General features: G+C 36.4%; 1 protein-coding gene across 7 annotated transcripts in view; it reads right to left on the bottom strand.

Moving 5' to 3' along the window:
• Nucleotides 1-19342, bottom strand: part of lrp2a (low density lipoprotein receptor-related protein 2a) — a 271802-nt gene that overhangs the window by 39026 nt on the left and 213434 nt on the right. For all 7 annotated transcript variants that reach the window (NM_001194987.3, XM_087266935.1, XM_087266934.1 and 4 more), the window contains 4 exon segments: nt 5751-5879; nt 7818-8063; nt 10954-11150; nt 14928-15105. In NM_001194987.3, the coding sequence (NP_001181916.3) occupies nt 5751-5879; nt 7818-8063; nt 10954-11150; nt 14928-15105 (750 nt within the window).

Raw genomic sequence — 19342 nt, 5'->3', positions numbered from 1 at the left:
AGCATCCACTTGGATGATGCGACGGCTGCCACAGGACAACGGCGCCAGTGCGCTCACCACACACCAGCTATTGGTGGAGTGGAGAGACAGTTATAGAGCCAATTCGGTGGAGAGGGGATGATTGGGAGGCCATGATCGTAAGGGCCCATAGAGGGACTTTGGCCAGGACACCGGGGTTACACCCCTGCTCTTTCACGAGAAGTGCCATGGGATTTTTAATGACCACAGAGAGTCAGGACCTCGGTTTAACGTCTCATCCGAAAGACGGCGCCCACTGACAGTTTTAGAGTCCCCTTCACTTTTACTGGGGCATTAGGACTCACACAGACCACAGGTTGAGCGCCCCCTGCTGGCCTCACTAACACCACTTCCAACAGCAACCTAGTGTTCCCTAGTGGTCTCCCATCCAGGTACTGACCAGGCTCAGCCCTGCTTAGCTTCAGTGAGTAACCGGTTTTGGGCTGCAGGGTGACATGGCTTAATGTACAATTGTTGTGGTCCAGTGGTTAGCACATTAGTTTATGACACCACTGACCTGGGTTTGATCCTCGTCTGAGCAATTTTATTTTATTTTTTTCATTTTTATTGTTAAGAAATATAATACTGTTAGGGTTGTTGAACATTTGAAGTTCTAAAACAGCTGTTTTCTCAAAAAAAAAAGGCGTGATAGTGTCATTAGAAACTGAATTGGAAATGACCTTATTTTAATATAGTCAGTCGTGAACTGAGGTGGGCCGGTCTGAGGCTTGAAACTCCATGGCTGAAAAGGAGTCCCACTCCGGCCCTGCACTATACTCTCAGTGAGTGCCGTCTTTCTGATGAGGCGTTAAACCAAGGACTCTCTGTGGTCATGGCACCTCTTGTAAAGAGTAGTAGGGGGTAACCCCAGTGTCCTAGTCCAATTCCCTCTATCAGCCCTTACCCATTATAGCCTTTCCAATCATTCTCATCCACTGAATTAGCTCTATCACAGTCTCTCCACTCCACCTATAGCTGGTGTGTGGTGAGCGCACTGGCGCCGTTGTCCAGTGGCTGCTGTCGTATCATCCAAGTGGATGCTGCACATGGGTGGTGATGTGGAAAGACCCCCTTCACGACTGTCGAGCACTTTGGATGTATAGCCATACATGATAAATGTGCTATAAAAATACACATATTACATTACACCCTTTTTCTGCATATGGAGTTCTATAAAGTAAAACAGCACATTTTTAATATATTTATACCTCTCAAACGGAAAAAACACCACCAGCTATAAGGAATGCATAATAAATAATATGCTGTCAAGGCTTTGCAATCAAAAAAATGTCATTATAATGGAAGTCAATGGGGCAAAAACAGCCACCACCATAAAGAAAGGGTCTTTGATTGTTCACACGGTGTGACTGTTACTCACGTGCACGAGCACCGATTTGCCTGTGATTTCAGGCATTTGTTGGTGATTTCTCAAAACCTGTCGGCAGGTCAAAATCGGGGCTAAAATCATGCAGTCTGAATTCGGTATTAGTTGGCTAACGATGGTTTTTGGAAATGCACCCTAGAATGGATGAACACATCCCTAACAGCACACAAGGGTTAAACCAAAATAGTTTTGAACAAGTGAACGGTGATTAAATGATTAAAGAGATTTCATTTCTAGAGTGAAATAGTTTACACTAAATAGCTGAAGCGGAAAAACAGACACAACTAAGATGTGTCTGATATAAGACTAAAGACATTCATGTAAAAGAAGATAAATGGAGAAAATTAGAGCATGTATACGGGGTAATGGGGCAGAAAAGTATGCACATTATGGCACACAGAAGTAAAGAAGGAAGAGGAGGTAAATCCACCTGACCCCTCGGCACATTCTTACAGTCCGATTACAGCGATCTCTCCTCTTTCTCCTCTCTGTGCAGGATGGCACTAATGGAGCGAGGAGGAGCTGATAAGAGAACCAGAGAACCACGTCTGTCTGTCTCTGTGTGTGAGAGCGTGCGTGTGTGTGTGTTTACATGTACATCAGTCAAATCCCTGACAACACAGACTGCTGTGAAACTAAATCTGTAAATTTGGCATAAAAAAATATCGGTAAGACTTTTAAAAGCCAAACAAAATTAAGGTCAATAAGAGTGTTTTGTATACATGAAAGGCTAGTATCAATTCAAAGCTAATCTGTAAAGCTATTTTTCATTTTTTCACAATAAACTGTTTAAATGTCATTTCCACCACTGTCATTTCCATCACCAGGGGCCTCATGTATTAACGCTGCGTACGCACAAAAGCTTTGCGTACGCCAGGTTTCACGCTCAAAATCGCTCATGTTTGGATTTACTAACGATGAACTGAACGTGGGAATGTGCGCAGCTCCACGCCAGCTTTATGGCTGGCGTTCGCACATTTTTTGTGCGTGTCTGTTTTGTTTCCATTGGCGACTCCTAGAGGCAGTTGTGTTAAATTGCTCTCTACAAAGTGTCTGAGCCTTGCAGTGGCAGCTGTATGAGACGGGTTCATCTAGCAGGTATATAAGGTTTCCATACCATACAGTTGACCAGCTAAACATTAAAGCACAATTTGCAGCGATCGCCTGTTTTCTCAATGTAATCTGAGCGATCTACTGCACGCACATTGCTATAAAGACACTATCTGAAGATGAATTTGCATGCGTGAATCAAAAACATTTCCATTCAATAAATGTGCAAATAAAATATGATGCACAGACTTATTAATGATTCCTACTTGTCTTTCTCGTGATAAATAGTAGGCAAAATCTGATATGTAGCGGGGGAAAAAGAAGAAAGAGTTCATCAGACACTGGATTAGAACCGAGTTCATGCTCGAACGTGTCAAAACATGTTGACATGCGTTTTACGAGCTACGCCACTGAGACTGATATAGGTACTGCAACATTTTACACCTATAAATCACACTATTTCTTTTTTAATTCACTCAGTGCGATGTTCAGACCCAACTGTGTTAACCGCATCAGCTAATCTCTCCCACTCTATTTTTTTCTTTTGTTGTTAATTCCGGAAAACAAACTTGCAAATAACACCGCTTTTCTCCGGTCTACCTCCGAAAGCAGCACCTCCAATTCACATTCTGTTCAAAGTTTCTATTTTTGTTTGCTTTTGCCATTGCTTTTTCGTTGGGTTTTGCCAAAGTAGAGTCATTTGCATATTCATACGGGGGAGGAGGCAGGGAGGGGTTTTGTGCTCGTGCATGTTGCGCTCAGTTTCACGTTCATTCGGATGTACAAAAGAATATGCGTGAGATTCGGCATACGCTGTGTTTCATACATCTGAATTTTTTGCGTACGCAATGTTTTAGTATGATTTCCACGCAAGTCTTCGTACATGAGGCCCCAGGGCTTTACATTAACAACCGCCAACCCGCCAAATGCGGGTAGATTTCGGCGGTGGTGGGTGAGACAGACACTACCACTAGTCACTTAGGCTGGTTGAAAATAATTTTCCCAGATAATAATTCTTAAAAGCAGGGTTCGACAATAAGGATGGTCCAATATGCATGCACAGGCAATCGAGAAGCAACACGACGGACAAAAATAACTGCATTCGCAACTTCGCACGAGCAAAGCAGGTGAATACCGAATGAAAGGATAATCACTCGAGCAAACAGCTGAGGTGATGCGCAACTGTTTATAACGCGTGCTCCCGTTTCCTTTTGTGAAGCAACTTTTTCTAGAAACACAACTGATTCATTTTGGCAGAGCATTTTTAATTTTTTATCTGAAGTATACGGGATAAGTCTGTCACCAGATCCAAAATTGGGCATTTTCGGAGACACCTCAGAAATTGGAGATAAATATATATCACAGGCAGTATCTTTGTGTATGATATTAGCAAAGAAAATAATTTTACAAAATTGGAAGTCAGATTATGTGCCTGTTTTCGAAATTTGGGTTAGAAGCTTAAGTTTCGTGTTGCCCATGGAGGAAATGCGATATGGGATGACAAACAAACTAAACACATTTTTAAAAATCTGGAGCCCAACTATGTTCTATATCAGTAATGCTAACTTGTAACTCTTTATAAGTGAGATTGGTCTGGAGTAAGTCGAATTGTGGAGCCTATGCATTTCTCTGTAAATTATTTTTGTTTCATATTTAATTACATTTATTTCCTTATGCTTTCTGGATGATGTTGTATTATGTTGTGTCTGACTATTTGTATATTTTGAAATGGCCTTTGTAACCCCCCCTTATTTTTATTAAATTATTTTTTTATGTAGTTTTTTGTTCTGTTTATGTTGTTGATTATTTCCTATGCTAAAAACAATAAAAAGATTTAAAAAAAAGAAAAAAAAAGAAACACAACTGATGTGATCGATTCTCTTTCAAATAGACTGAACAAAAAGGGAGGAACATGCACATACTGTCTTGCTGCTTTCAAGAGTTCCAGAGTTAACTTATTGTAAGCTGCGCCAGTTGCTTTCGGTTTAACCATTCTTTGAAAAAATAATTTATTGGTCAATCATTAACCATGCGTGTGTGATCATCCTTTCATTATTACAAAGTATGTTTTTTACCTGCTTTCTTTTGCATTAATATTGTTTAATTATAATTTTTTACAATAACATTGCTTTAATGGGAGAATAACTCTCCATTTATGTGAAGTTAACTGGTGATCTGGGACCTTTAGCCAGGACATATGACTGTGCATATGTTTTGTTAATAAAAAGTATAGTATTCAGCTATATTTTGCATGTTTTCACACATTTCAAATTTGATGCTAAGAAATAATTAACTGTTTATTTATGGTGTGGTCAGAGATAAATTGGTAAATCCTTCCATTTTGGGCTCTGAAAATTATGAAAACTAATTGTAATATATGAAACTCTGACCCATTTGTTCAGGATTATTGAGCTAGCTCATACACGACACACAAAAAGTGAAATGAGTGAGGAGGCATGAAGAGATAACGCGAACTCTAAATCAAATAATTTTAGCATGTCAAAGTCATATTTATGTATATAAAATATATTTTCCCAACAATAAAATTGTGGCTAGTGAAAATGGCGAGTGGCTAGTAATGTTAGAAATCTACTAGCCACAGTGGCTGGTGATCAAAAAAGTTATTGTTAAGCCCTGTCCATCACCACACACATTTAAAAAATATTTAAAACGTTCTCATCACACATTAAAAGTGTATTCACAATGTATAAGTTCAAGTTTAATAAGTTTAATATACAAACTCAATTTATCTATTTTCTAATAAGCTCTTAACCAAATTAATATACAATTTTTGAGTGTGACAGGTGTACAATTCAGCATACAATTAGTTTAATTCATTGACAAATGTATAATTATTATATATAATGTAGAAAAATTGGTTAAACTAGATACAAACATGATCTTAGACAATGTTTGACTGCCATAATTTATTTCATTTTGAAATAAGCTGTATATTGAGATGTGGTGGAATTGACATTTATTCAATTCAAGATGGAAAAAAAATGTTTCTTCTTCAAAATCTTAAAACTAGACAAAAACTTCACAAGGCTAAAAGTGCCCATAGTTGAAGAATGACCCATATATGTTTTATTCATGAATATCTTCATTTTCACATGCACTGGTTGTGGGGAATAAGGGCAATGTGTGAAGTCTCACGACCAGTGTTGCGAAAGTAACTCAAGATGAATGTAACGCATTACTTTCCATCAAAAGTAACTCCAGTAAAAAAGTAACTATTACTTTTACTTTTTTACTCTAACTTTTTTTTTTTAAAGTAAGCCTCCCCAACATTGCTCACCGCAGTTCTGTTCATCACTGTTGTCTCTGCAGTCGTTGTGTCCATTACACACGGCCCAGAGAGGAACACAGCGGTAGTTCGTCCTGCAGTCAAACTCTGTGTGATTGTCACATCTGTACGCCGGACCCACTGCAAACAACAGAGAAAAATACTGCATTACACTTAAAGTCACCCTGAAATCAACATACAGTACAACTTCATACTGCAAACCTATGTCTTCCTTCGCTAACTGAGAGTGATTAGCAACACAGGCTCATTGGGAATATGTGCCCAGGGCTACTTTATTGGGAAACTGCCAAAATGTGTCTTGGCATACATTTGCATGCCGTTTCTGGGTAAAATGATGCCAATAACTTTTGTTTACAATCTCAAACATTTACAGGGACATATTATTGATACAGGATAAATACTCCAAAAACAAAATTAAATGTCTGTAATTTAATTCGCAAGGCAATGAATGAATCAGCTGGGTTTTTGCGAGAGTCTTGCTGTTGATATTAATTTAACTTTAATATCAAATAATATTGTGGTATTCAAGATTTGTGAAGTCCTACAGCTCTGGGTAACTCAGAACAGCAACCATAAAGCAGGTCGCACATCAGAATGCCATGCACTTAAGAATTCTAAACATTAGGTTTCTATCAGGGTACACACACCGGCGTTGCAAGTCGGCGGCTGTCCGTGGCGCCCAGCCACGACTCAGGACACTGTTCATATTTCTGCTGCGCCACAGAGCGCCATCTGATTAGTTTCATTTTAAATATCATGCGAATGTGCACATCTGGTGTGCGATACTTTCAACTGTCATGTGCGTGCTGTGTCGCGGAGCTGAACGGCGCATCTGGTGTGTGACGCCCTTAAGTCTCTCCTCCATCTTCAAAAGTCTAACTTGTTGTCTTGACAACATAAACACTGCTTGCATCTCAATGGAAACCCTGCCTCTACTTTCATATGATTGGATAATAAAACAGATGCGACTGATGTACTGCGCTTAATCAGCTCACAGTTGACTTTTATTTAACTGAGTGCACACGGCGTGCAAGGGCAAAAGCGCGAGGCACACAGGCCGCATAAGCAGCGCGCACAACGCTCACAGCCATTAGTAAACCATTCAAAAAAGGCTTCTCTTAAAGCATAAAGCGTGTTCGGTGTGATCTGCCCCTAAGGATGGCTTTTCTAGCACGGTCAGTTTGCTCGGTAGCTCACCTTGTACGAAGTTATACTTGGGACGTTGAATGGACTGGGTTTGAGTCCAAAAACCAGATAAAAAATTTTTAAAAACAATGTGAAATCATGGTAAAAGCACATGGCTTCAATGTGCATTTCTCTTTAAGTTTGTTTATGAATACACCATTGGATGGCTTTAGGGAAGGGTGCGGATGAGTCGATTGCAAGGTGATAAAAAATGCAGAACATGGTAACATGGAGTACAGGTTAGATTTATATTCTCAAAAATGTGGCCTCTGGTAGATTTCTGAACACAAGCTGCAATTAAACATTGTTGGAGCAACATATTGCATGGTTCACAAAAACATACAGTCAGAATCATTAGCCCTCTTGAATTATTCGCCCCCTGTATATTTTTCCACAATTTCTGTTTAATGGAAAGAAGATCTTTTTCAACACATTTCTAAACATAATAGTTTTAATAACTCATTTCTTATAACTTTAATAATTCAGCTCAAAGTGACCTCTAAAAGCTAAACTAGGTTAATTAGGCAAGTTAAGATAATTAGACAAATCATTGTATAATGATGGTTTGTTCTGTAGACAATCCACAAAAATCAACAAAAACAACAATCCACAAAAAATTGCTTTAGGGGGTTCATAATATTGACCTTAAAATGTTTTTAAAAAATTAAAAACTGTTTTTATTCTAGCTGAAATAAAACAAATAAGACTTTATCCAGAAGAAAACATATTATCAAACATACTGTGAAAATTTCCTTGTTCTGTTAAACATCATTTGGTTCTAAAAAAGTCTACATCAAAAGTCTAAAAAAAAATGACTTCAACTGTATTCCCAATGAGCCTGAGTTAGTGATTAGTGAGGAGTGGTGAACTCACTGCACTCTTCGATGGGTTCGTCAGAGTTGTCTCCACAGTCGTCATCCACGTCACACTTCCAGGTATTGGGGATGCAGCGTCCGTTCCTGCACTTGAACTGTCCCGGTCTGCAGGTGCGGCTGGAGCAGTGAGCGGGATCTTCATCGGAGCCGTCGCCGCAGTCGTTCTCTCCATCACACTGCCAGGCCTCAGAGATGCAGCGCTTGTTGGCACATTGCCACTGATGAGACTCACACTGATGAGTGGCTGACAGGACAAGAAAAACTCATAAACACTACATCACTGCTGAGAAATAGACAGCACAGTGTCGTCATCCTTAACTAAAATTAAAACAAAAAGTAAGCTGAAATAAGCAGCTTGTAATGAAAATATTTTGTTTAAAGCCAGCTGCACGGTGGCGCAGTGGGTAGCACGATCGCCTTACAGAAAGAAGGTCTCTCGTTTCAGCCTCAGCTGTGGAGTTTGCATGTTTTCTCCGTGTTTGTGTTGGTTTCCTCCGGTTTTCCCCACAGTCCAAAGACATGCGCTCTAGGTGAATTGGGTAAGCTAAATGAATGAGAGTTTATGGTAGTTTCCCAGTGATGGGTTGCAGCTGGAAGGGCATCCGCTGCGTAAAACATATGCTGGATAAGTTCATTTCGGTTCATTTCGCTGTGGCGACCACAGATTAATAAGGGGATTAAGCCGAAATGAAAATGAATTCATGAATGAATAAAATAAAGCCGATTTTTTTTCTGAAGAGGTGGAAATGTTCTACAAGATATTTAGATATGTACATTTAGAGGTTAATTAACCTATCACCAATGTAATTTGATGTAGAAATGTATCCCCTAAAATAATTAATAATGGCAGTACTCTTCATTTATTAATTTTGTATTTTTTAATTTTTTTTATTTCCTCATCTGTAAAGGGTTAAATTGTTGGTAAATGGGTTGTTCTGTTAAATAATTAAAAAACCATAAATAAAATAAAAAAAAAAAAAAAAAAAAATAAAATAAATAAAACTTAAAAAGTAAAAAAAATATTTTAAAAAGTATTTAAAATTTTTTAAGAATATTGATTTGGCAACTAAATGTAATATAATACTTACAAATGCAACCCAGGCTCATTCTAAAAACATATTGCTATATAAATTTCTGGAGAGTGGCAAATACGTCCCAGGAGCTACGTTTTTTGCAGTTTTCACAAAATCTACCAGAGGTGTACGCTTTTTCAGATCTCAAACTTTTCTTGCAAGTGCCATTCACCAGAGACCATTGTCAACTGAATGACTAACCGACTGACTGATCGACTAGCCCACCCTCCTCCTTTCCTAAAACCAATCAATAGTGTTTTCAAAAGCACCCATTAACCAGCTCCCTCCTACTTCCCTAAACCCAACCAACAGTTTTCAAAAGCAATCCAGACAAAGAAAAGCTGCCTGATTTTTACCACGTTTTCCGATTTTACCACTTTCTGGAACCGTTCTTTCCCGGTCATCGTGGTCAGCTCCTCTCTGCGTCTTAAGTCTGCCGACGTACATGACAGGCTACTGGATAAACTGTTGACAGCTGAAAAGCCGTCCATACGAAGGTAAGCGGTCAGCTGGAAAGCGTGAAAAAGGAACGGCATCATACCACCCCGATCACCAGAAATGTATATAGGGCTACAATTTCAGAATGAGCTTATGTTGTACAAATGTAAATGAAATAAAGACAATTAAAAAGTATACAGTATTAAAATATTTTGAAAAAAAAAAAAAAACACTTACTGAAAACTAAAATAAAATGAAAATAAAAATGTTGTAAAATATTAACTGTTTAAAATAAAATGTAAATAAATATTAAATAAAAAAAAAATCTAAATAAATTTACAATGAATAACAATCTGTTCCTCCAGGTAAAATATTTGAAGAGTTCAAACTTAGCTGACGATTGATAATAAAGCGCGTTTGACATGCTGATCCGGGAGAGAGCCCTGAGCTCATAAGATCCTCAAGCCCTGGGCTCCCTCCTGTTTGCAGGGCGAGAGGGGAGTTTGAGCTCAGGTAAGACTCGAGAACTCCCCCCGTTATTTAGGGCTAATGACAAATTAGCGATTGCTATGTAGAGATATACTGCTGGAAAAGAGCTCAACTATAGTGACAATTTGGATTGGTCAATTTATCTATAATTCAAGTCTTTGTACTGTGGGAGGAAACCAGAGAATACGGGGGAAACCTAAGCAAGCACGGGGAAAACATGTGAACTCTGCATAGAAATGTCAACTAGTCTGGTGAGAATTTGAACTAGTGACATTCTTGCTGTGAGGCAACAGTGCTAACCACTGGGCCGCCGTGCCACCCTGTTAAGGGAAAGGAGGAGAAATAAGGGTGGAAGGGGGGATTCTTCAAGGCAAAGATAACTGAAGAAACTGGTAAATCATAATAGGCTAATGAGGGACCAGCTGTGATCAATCATAAGCATGTGATCCTCTCGAAGTTAGATCAGAAATGAACTTATGTGTATTTTCACAGCAAAGCACACATATCACAAAATGTCATTTTAGGCCACAAACATAAAAAAAACGCTAACACTTTAGAATAACTATCAGTTATAACTAGTTAATAGTACATTAATAAACTGTTAGTTAATGGGTTATAAATGACTTGTTAAATAATAGTTAATAGTTTGTTAATTATTCATAACTTTATATTATAACTAGTTAATAGACTATTAATTAACTGTTAGTTAATGGGTCATTACCCTAACCCTAACTAATACTTAACAAGTCTTTAGTGAGTAATTTACTGACAGCTTGTTCATGATCTATTACTAATTAGTTATAGTTATAAATCATTAAAATGCAGTTAACAAGTCATTTATAATCCATTAACTAACAGTTTATTAATGATCTATTGACTAGTTATAATGTATATTTATTCTAAAGTTTTACCAAAAAAACTGTAAATCCGTGGGAGCCTGTATAATGGTTCATTTAAATGATTTTTTTTTTTTTACAAAAACCACTAGCCTTTCATTACTATGGATGGGGATGCTTGTGTTTTGAGTGTAAATATGTTGGATTATACATATTAACGATTCACTGATTGTTCACTTTAAAGACGATAAATCACGTCAATTTGTGGAAAATTATATATCATTATATTGTTCCGTACCACAGAGCACAGTGTCCTCATCGGAGCCGTCGGGACAGTCCTGATTGGAGTTGCAGAGGAAGTGTGGACTGGTGCAGTTTCCATCATTACACTGGAACTGACCGAGCCTGCAGTGCCGGACGGGACAAGTGGAGGGTTCATCTGACCCGTCTCTACAGTCCCGCTGACCGTCACACTTCCACCAGATCGGGATACAACTGCATGGAGTGAGAAATAATGTTAGGATGCTCCATTACTCAAGGATTCAGACATACAGTTGAAGTCAGAGTTATTCGCCATCTTGTGAATATTTTTTCACGAATTATATATTTTTTTAACTCAAATATTTCCCAAATGATGTTTAACAGAGCAAGGCAATTTTCACAGTATGTCTGATAATATTTTTTCTTCTGGAGAAAGTCTTATTTGTTTTATTTCGGCTAGAATAAAAGCAGTTTTTAATTATTTTAAAAGCAATATATATATTTTTTTCTGATTGTTTACAGAAAAAACCATCGTTATACAATGATTTTCCTAATAGATCCTTTTCACATGACGTCACGTGGTGTCCGTGCCTACACAGAACTCCCCATAGAGAACTCACACAGTCAGCTGTATATTTACTTACAGATTCGGTCAGTCTGTGACTATGGCTGTTTTTTCTTGTCTCTGCATTCAAGGCGAGACGTCTGACATTTAAAAAAATGTACAGATCATCCAGATTTCAGCTTGAACCATCTATTGCAACCATCTATTGCAATGTGCTGCTGTCTTTATTGCAGACAAAGTTTGTCAGTATTTGTTAAATCAAGATTTCAGATGTTTACATGGGTGCTGAACAGTTTTTTTTTAAGTAATTTTGTGTGTGGCAAAGCAGTGGTACAGTAGGTAGTGTTGTCGCCTCACAACAAGAAGGTCGCTGGGTCGCTGGTTCGAGCCTTGGCTTAGTTGGCGTTTCTGTGTGGAGTTTGCATGTTCTCCCTGCCTTCGCGTGGGTTTCCTCCGGGTGCTCCGGTTTCTCCCACAGTCCAGAGACATGCGGTACAGGTGAATTGGGTAGGCTAAATTGTCTGTAGTGTATGAGTGTGTGTGTGAATGTGTGTGTGGATGTTTCCCAGAGATGGATTGCGGCTGGAAGGGCATCTGCAGCGTAAAAACTTGCTGGATAAGTTGGCGGTTCATTCCGCTGTGGCGACCCCGGATTAATAAAGTGACTAAGCTGACAAGAAAATGAATGAATGAATGAATTTTGTGTGTGTGTATGTCCCGAAAAATGAGTAATAAATAAAACTGGGTGTTTTACTGTGGTTGTTTACAGTGGGCAGCTGATTCACATTCATATTGTTCCCATTCTACACTCTCAGAAATAAAGGAACAGGAGCTGTCACTGGGGCAGTACCTCTTCAAAAGGTACATATTTGTACTTGAAGAGTCCATAATGGCACCTCAAATGTACTTTTTAGGTACATTTGGGCACTAATATGCACCTTTGAGGTACCACTGTGGACTCTTTGGGAACAAATATGTATCTTTTCAAAAGCTACCGCCCCAGTGACAGCTCCTGTACCTTTATTTCTGAGAGTGTACTGCTCAGTTAACTCGGTATTCTCTGACATTATTTCTATATAGGTATTTTATTCATGAATATAAAACATTTATGTCTATTTAATATTCAAATTAAATGAAATAGAATAACAATGTTGTATGTGACTCTTACTAATCACAACACAATCATTATAAAAAATTACAATTGCAAAAATAACAAGACGACGACAGCATTTTAACTCTGAATTATTATATTATGAATTGATATGTAACATTATTAATTAAAAAGTAGTACTAATATAAAATTAAATCCACTCAGTAGGTGGTGGCGGGACACCGTCTTGATTCATTTAAATGGAGAGACTGAATAAAACATTAATGGATCAATAAATAAAAAGAGATGAAGCTCATTGCATTTATATACATTTATAGACATACTTAACGGGTAATATGAAAGGTTAAATAAAGAATTTTACTCATGCTGTAACATTCACATATAACATGTAACCCACCGATCCTACTGCACCCAACCCGCTCTGAGCTGGGATCGAACCGGCGATTCTTTGTATGGGAGTCGGTTGCTCTAACAAGGAGGCTAAAGACCATGGCATCTAGTGTCTGTCGCTAGAGCACATTTAGAGGTCAGAGGAGTGAGGTTTACCTACATAGCACTTCACTAGCTGGCCTCCGTTACAAACAGATAATCTAAATTTATATTCGTAGCAGCATCAAAATAACAATAAATCCATCATTGAGGAAATGATAAGTGAAAAGGTTGCAAACATAAACGTTCCTTGATCAACAATAGCTTATTCCTACTTTTAATAACCTAAAAAAATCATTTTCAAACTCAGAAAGCAGTTTAATATTGAAAGAGAAACATTTGGACACTTTACATGTGTAAATTTTCTACAGAAGTCTCCTATTCACTCAAATGTAAACATGAACTAAAAATACCAATAGGGAAAAGTGAAGTGACGTCATTGTGAAAAGGGTCTATTACCCTGACTTGCCTAATTAACCTCATTAAGAACCCTATCATACACCCTGCGCAGTGGGGCGCAAGACGCGGCGCAATAGTCTTTTGGTAGTTTCAGCTTGGCGCAAGAGTTGTTTTGAGGCGTTGCACTACGCTGTTTAAATAGCAAATGCATTAGTGCTCATTTGTGCGCCCATAGGCGTTCTGGTCTAAAAAGGAAGGCGTTCTGAGGCGGACCGCTGGCGCGTTGCTATTTTAAGAAACTATAATAGATTTTTCATTAGACCAAAACTAACCCAGTCTAAACTCCGGCGCAGAGTTGCGCCTCGCTTACACACAGCTTAATACACACAAGAGAGCAATAGGCAAATATCTTTACATATGAAAACATTTAAATATTAAGGATATATATAGGACATAATAAGAATAGATATAGGATATAAATATAAAGGATTAAAATATTACAAAACATATTATTTTCTAGCCTACATAAATATGAAAAATCACTGCTTTTATGTCTTCTTCATCTCGGGAGGCTTTTTCAGTTCATTCATAACAATTTGCTTTTGTATAATGTTATTATTATTAGCAGTATTATTTATTATATCCATATTTATATTTGTTTTATTAAAAACAAGCTTAGATTTGCCCACCTGTCAGGTTTTAGACCATATGGGGCATGGCAGGTGTATTTGGAAATAACTCAGTATTTTGACCACATTTTGTTATTATTGTTCATTTATTCATTTGCTAGAAATTAGAACGGAATTTAGAAATAGTTTTGAAACAAATCTTTGCGCTTAACAAACGAAATTAATTCAAAATTAATTAAAAGTGAAAGTGATCCATTATCTCTCATTCTCAAGCAGTAGATGCTGTTTAACAGTTTTCTGTTAAAAAACTGTTAACTGTTTGCTTGTGAAATGCTCATTTTTTCCACTTAGACTTACTTTGCGTCCTGTAAATAGCGAATGCGCTCTTGGCGCGACGCAGCTGACTCTTAAAGGGAATGGGAGATGAGACTCTAATTGGTTTATTCTCAAAACACACCTATAACTCATTAAGAAAATAAACTCAACCCTTTTAGCCCATGCGCCTTGGTGCAAGGCAGATTTCCTGTCCTTAAATTAGCAAAAACGCGTCCTGACACGCCCTGAAAGCGTTTGCGCCCTGCGTTTTGCGGTCTGCGCATGGACCGTCAAAATAGAGCCCTAAGCCTTTAAATGTCACCTTAAGCTGAATACTGGCATCTTGAAAAGTATCTAGTCAAATATGTACTGTCATCATGGCAAAGATTAAAGAAATCAGCTATTAGAAACTCTTTAATAAAACTATTATGTTTAAAAATGTGTTGAAAAAAATATTTCTGTTAAATAAAAATTGGTAAAAGAAATATACAGGAGGACTAATAATTCTGACTCAATTCTCCAACTGTATATAAAATGGGTGAATGACAGACAGAGACACTGACCGTTCATTGTCTGCACATCTGTACTGTGTGCTTGAGCACATGGGTAAACAGCGCGCAACACCGGCGATCTGCACTGTCAGGAAGTGATCCGGACACTCGCAGGTGTACCCCTGACCTCCAGCCCGCAGGAGACACAGGTGAGAACAGCCTCCATTATTAAGTGCACAAGGGTTCGTCACTGCAGGGGAAATACAAGACTTTAATTGTCATTGTTTGAAAAACAACAATAGACTTTTTAGCAGCTCACCAGGTTTTGATTGCGCCCTATTAAATTGTTTACTTTTATTGTTAGTTTAATGGTTTATTTCCTTCAAATTGTTTATTTTTTCTGGAATTCATTTTTTTTTAGTAATTAATTTTAATAGTTAAATTATAATTTAGAAATAAAAAAGCCTGCACACCCAATTGAAATCAAGAAACTTATTATATTTGACATTTTTTTCTTCTTAGAAATGTTTTACATTGTTTTCAAACTAAACTGAAAACTAAAAGAAAACATGTCATTTTTAATTAAGTTATGGTATGACACTTTTGGTTTATGGATATGACAGCTGTGAAATTACTACTTGTGTGACTTTGGTAAATCAAATAAAAAAGTTTGAAAACACTGACAGATACATTTCTGAGCATTTTAAAGCACTGTAAAAATTAAATTCTTGCTTACACAAAAATTTTAGAAACAGTTTCTGTATTTTGGTGAAAACTTGACGTTTGCATGGAATTGGAATATATATATATATGTAACAGGGAAGTGACACTGACAACATGGGTGTGGATCCAAAGGCAGCTTTATTAGAATGGTCAGGCAAGCATCGGTCATCACAGGGGCAAACAGATGTATAAAGGCAATTCAGAATCATAATTAATAGGAAGGCAGATGGTCAGAGGCAGGAATCAGATGTATGTATTTATATATATATATATATATATATATATATATATATATATATATATATATATATATATATATATATATATATATATATATATATTCAGTTGAAGTCAGAATTATTAGCCCCCATTTGATTTTTTTTTCTTTTTTAAATATTTCTAACTTCAACTATATGTATATATATATTTATATATTTTTTTTCGTATATATATATATATATAGAGAGAGAGAGAGAGAGAGAGAGAATCTTACAGTTCTTACAAGTTTTCTCTATTATTCATACAAAAGTAAATTCAATGTCAATTGCAATCAAACTAAAATTAAAATTATATATTTATAATGCAAATACAAATTTCTTTTTTTCTATTAACCAAATCATTGGAGCAAAATAGTCATAAGTAAAAAGTAAAAATCATTCATTCACAAATCATTTATTAAGGTCGCTTAGTGAAGAAATAACAGAATAATAATCATAATTCTAGTATTATATATTATTATAACCACTAAAACAAATACACAAATGCATTTACATTTACATTTAGTCATTTAGCAGACGCTTTTATCCAAAGCGACTTACAAATGAGGACAAGGAAGCAATTTACACAACTAAGAGCAACAATGAGTAAGTGCTATAGGCAAGTTTCAGGTCTGTAAAGTCTAAGAAGAAAAGCATTAGTAATTTTTTTTTTGTTTTTTTTTTGAGTACAGTTAGTGGTATATCCAGAGAGGCAATTGCAGGTTAGGAAGTGAAGTGGAGACTAAATAGTGGAGTTTTTAGTCGTTTCTTGAAAACGACTTAACGATATTATTATTTGCATTATAATATATAATTATTATAATGCAAATAATAATTAATTAAATATCCTATTACAACTGTATATAAATAACTTATGATATTTAGTTTTTGAAAATGTCTAGTTTGATACTATTAAAATGTATTTAAATTAGTGAATAATGCTAAGTAAGTTAAAACTGAATAATTATTTCATTGAAGACATTGCATACAATTCAGGATATCTCTATTACATTTACATGAACATTTGGTTGCTCACCTATAAGTGAGTATAAAAGAAACACTTTAAATCATCAGAGAGCAGCAGTATATACTGTAAATGCTGTGATAAGCATAGTTTTTTTTTCTTTTATTATGACAAGGAAATGTGGTACAGAATTGATGTATTGCCCAAAGTAAACTCTGAATCCTCTGGCCTGTATCCTCTTACACAGACTCAGGATGTGGCTCCACATCATGTACCCGTAGCTCGTCTTTCTAAAGCAGATAAAGAGTATAAACGTGCTGTCCAGGCCATTACAGCCATGATAAAGAGTTTAGTCTTTCCTGCAGAGCACAGACTGGCGGCATTGTGTCGGCCTGTGTAAATATTGGCAGAGACCCTTAAAGGATTAGTTCACTTACAGAATAAAAATGTCCTGATCATTTACTCACCACATTGCCATCCATGATGCTTTTATTTGTCCTCAGTTTAATAATAATAATAATGATAATAATAATAATAATAATAATAATAATAATAATAATAATAATAATAATTACTATTATTATTATTATTATTATAAAAAAATAAATAAAATAATACATAAATAAATAATAATAAAATAATAATAATAATAATAATAATAATAATTACTATTATTATTATTATTATTATTATTATAAAAAAAATAATAATACATAAATAAAATAATAATAAAATAATAATGATAATAATAATTATTATTATTATTATTATTATTATTATACTAATAATAACAATAATAATAATATGTTTTTTTATTAAAAATAATTTAAAAATAATAATTTTCATTTTTTTAAAAAGTTTTATTATAAAAATAAATAAGTTTTCAGGGATCTTACACCTTTTTGCATCAAATTTAAGCATTTTTTAAGCACTTTCTAGGTATTTTCAAACTTTTCAGCACATCACAAATGTGGCAAATTACATATTAGCATGTGTATACAGTCAAGCCCAAAATGATTTATACCCCTGGGAAATTCTGACTTCAACTTTTTGTTCAAGTGAAATTGATTTATAAACTAATTCTGAGAAGATCACATGCTTATGATTTACATTTACATTTAGTCATTTAGCACAGCTGGTCCCGCATTAGCTAATCATGATATATATATTATATATAAACAGACTAAGCCAAGTGGGCACTATTGTCTGTCTTCCAGCATCAGTATGTTTCCTTCTCAAAGGGGTTCACCTTACCCAGGGATGTCAAACTCAATTCCTGGAGGGCCACAGCCCTGCACAGTTCAGTTCCAACCCTAATTAAACACACCTGATCAAACTAATTGAGTCCTTCAGGGTTGTTTGAAACAGGTAAGTGTGTTGGAGCAGGGCTGGAACTAAACTGTGCAGGGCTGCGGCCCTCCAGGAATTAGGTTTGACATCCCTGCCTTAGCCACATCAGCCAGGGGGTTTTTACCTGTGTTCGAGAACTCCCCTGCTGTAGTAGCTAAAGAACAGATAGCTCTTAAGAGATAAAGAGATAACTGCTTACTAGGAGCATGTCTATGGTGGCGATTTGGATTAGTCAATTAACTTAAGTTGCATGTTTTTTGGCAGTGGGAGGAAACCAGGGAACCCGGAGGAAACCCACGTGAGCATGGGGAGAACGTGTAAAATCCGCACAGAAACGTCGGCTGGCTTGGTAAGGACTAGAACCAGTGACGTTCTTGCTGTGAGGCAACAATGCCACCCATCTAGGAAAGTAGGAGAGGTAGTGGTGTAAGGGGGGATTCTTCAAAACGAAGATGGCTGTCATATGGAACTGAGGGTATTTATAGTGGCTTAGGAATCATCTGATTGGTGAATCATAAATTAAATAATGTAGGGGCCGGCTGCACGCAATCATAAGCACGCGATCCTCTCGAAATTAGTTTATAAGTAAACTTTACTTATTATCTTTTGGGAGAAGCCAATGTCAGTTCAGGGCAAAAATAAAAATAAAACAAAAAACTTGCTGGTTGAATAAAAGTAACTTAAAGTCATAATTTGCCAGGGGTATGAATAATTTCATACTTGACTGTAAATACATATTTCATTCAATTATTTTACATTTTATTTGTTAGAGTAAGGTATAGTATAGTATGGTACGGTATGGTATAGTATAGTATAGTATAGTATAGTATAGTATAGTATAGTATAGTATGGTATGGTACGGTATAGTATGGTATGGTACGGTACGGTATATGGTATCGTATAGTATGGTTTGGTATTGTACAGTATGGTATGGTACGGTACAGTACGGTACGGTACGGTAGCGTATGGTATGGTAAGGTACGGTTTGGTACGGTATAGTATAGTATAGTATAGTACGGTATGGTATGGTATAGTATAGTATGGTAAAGTATGGTATAGTATGTTATAGTATGGTACGGTTTGGTATATGGTATGTATAGTATGGTTTGGTATTGTACAGTATGGTACGGTATGATATGGTATGGTATGATATGGTATGGTACAGTGTGGTATAGTATGGAATGGTATGGTAT

Source organism: Danio rerio, chromosome 9, assembly GCF_052040795.2.
Source record: "Danio rerio strain M-AB ecotype USA chromosome 9, GRCz13ab, whole genome shotgun sequence".
Taxonomy (NCBI): domain Eukaryota; kingdom Metazoa; phylum Chordata; class Actinopteri; order Cypriniformes; family Danionidae; genus Danio; species Danio rerio.
Note: the sequence above shows the minus strand (reverse complement) of the source record. Positions and strands in the feature narration are given on the sequence as shown.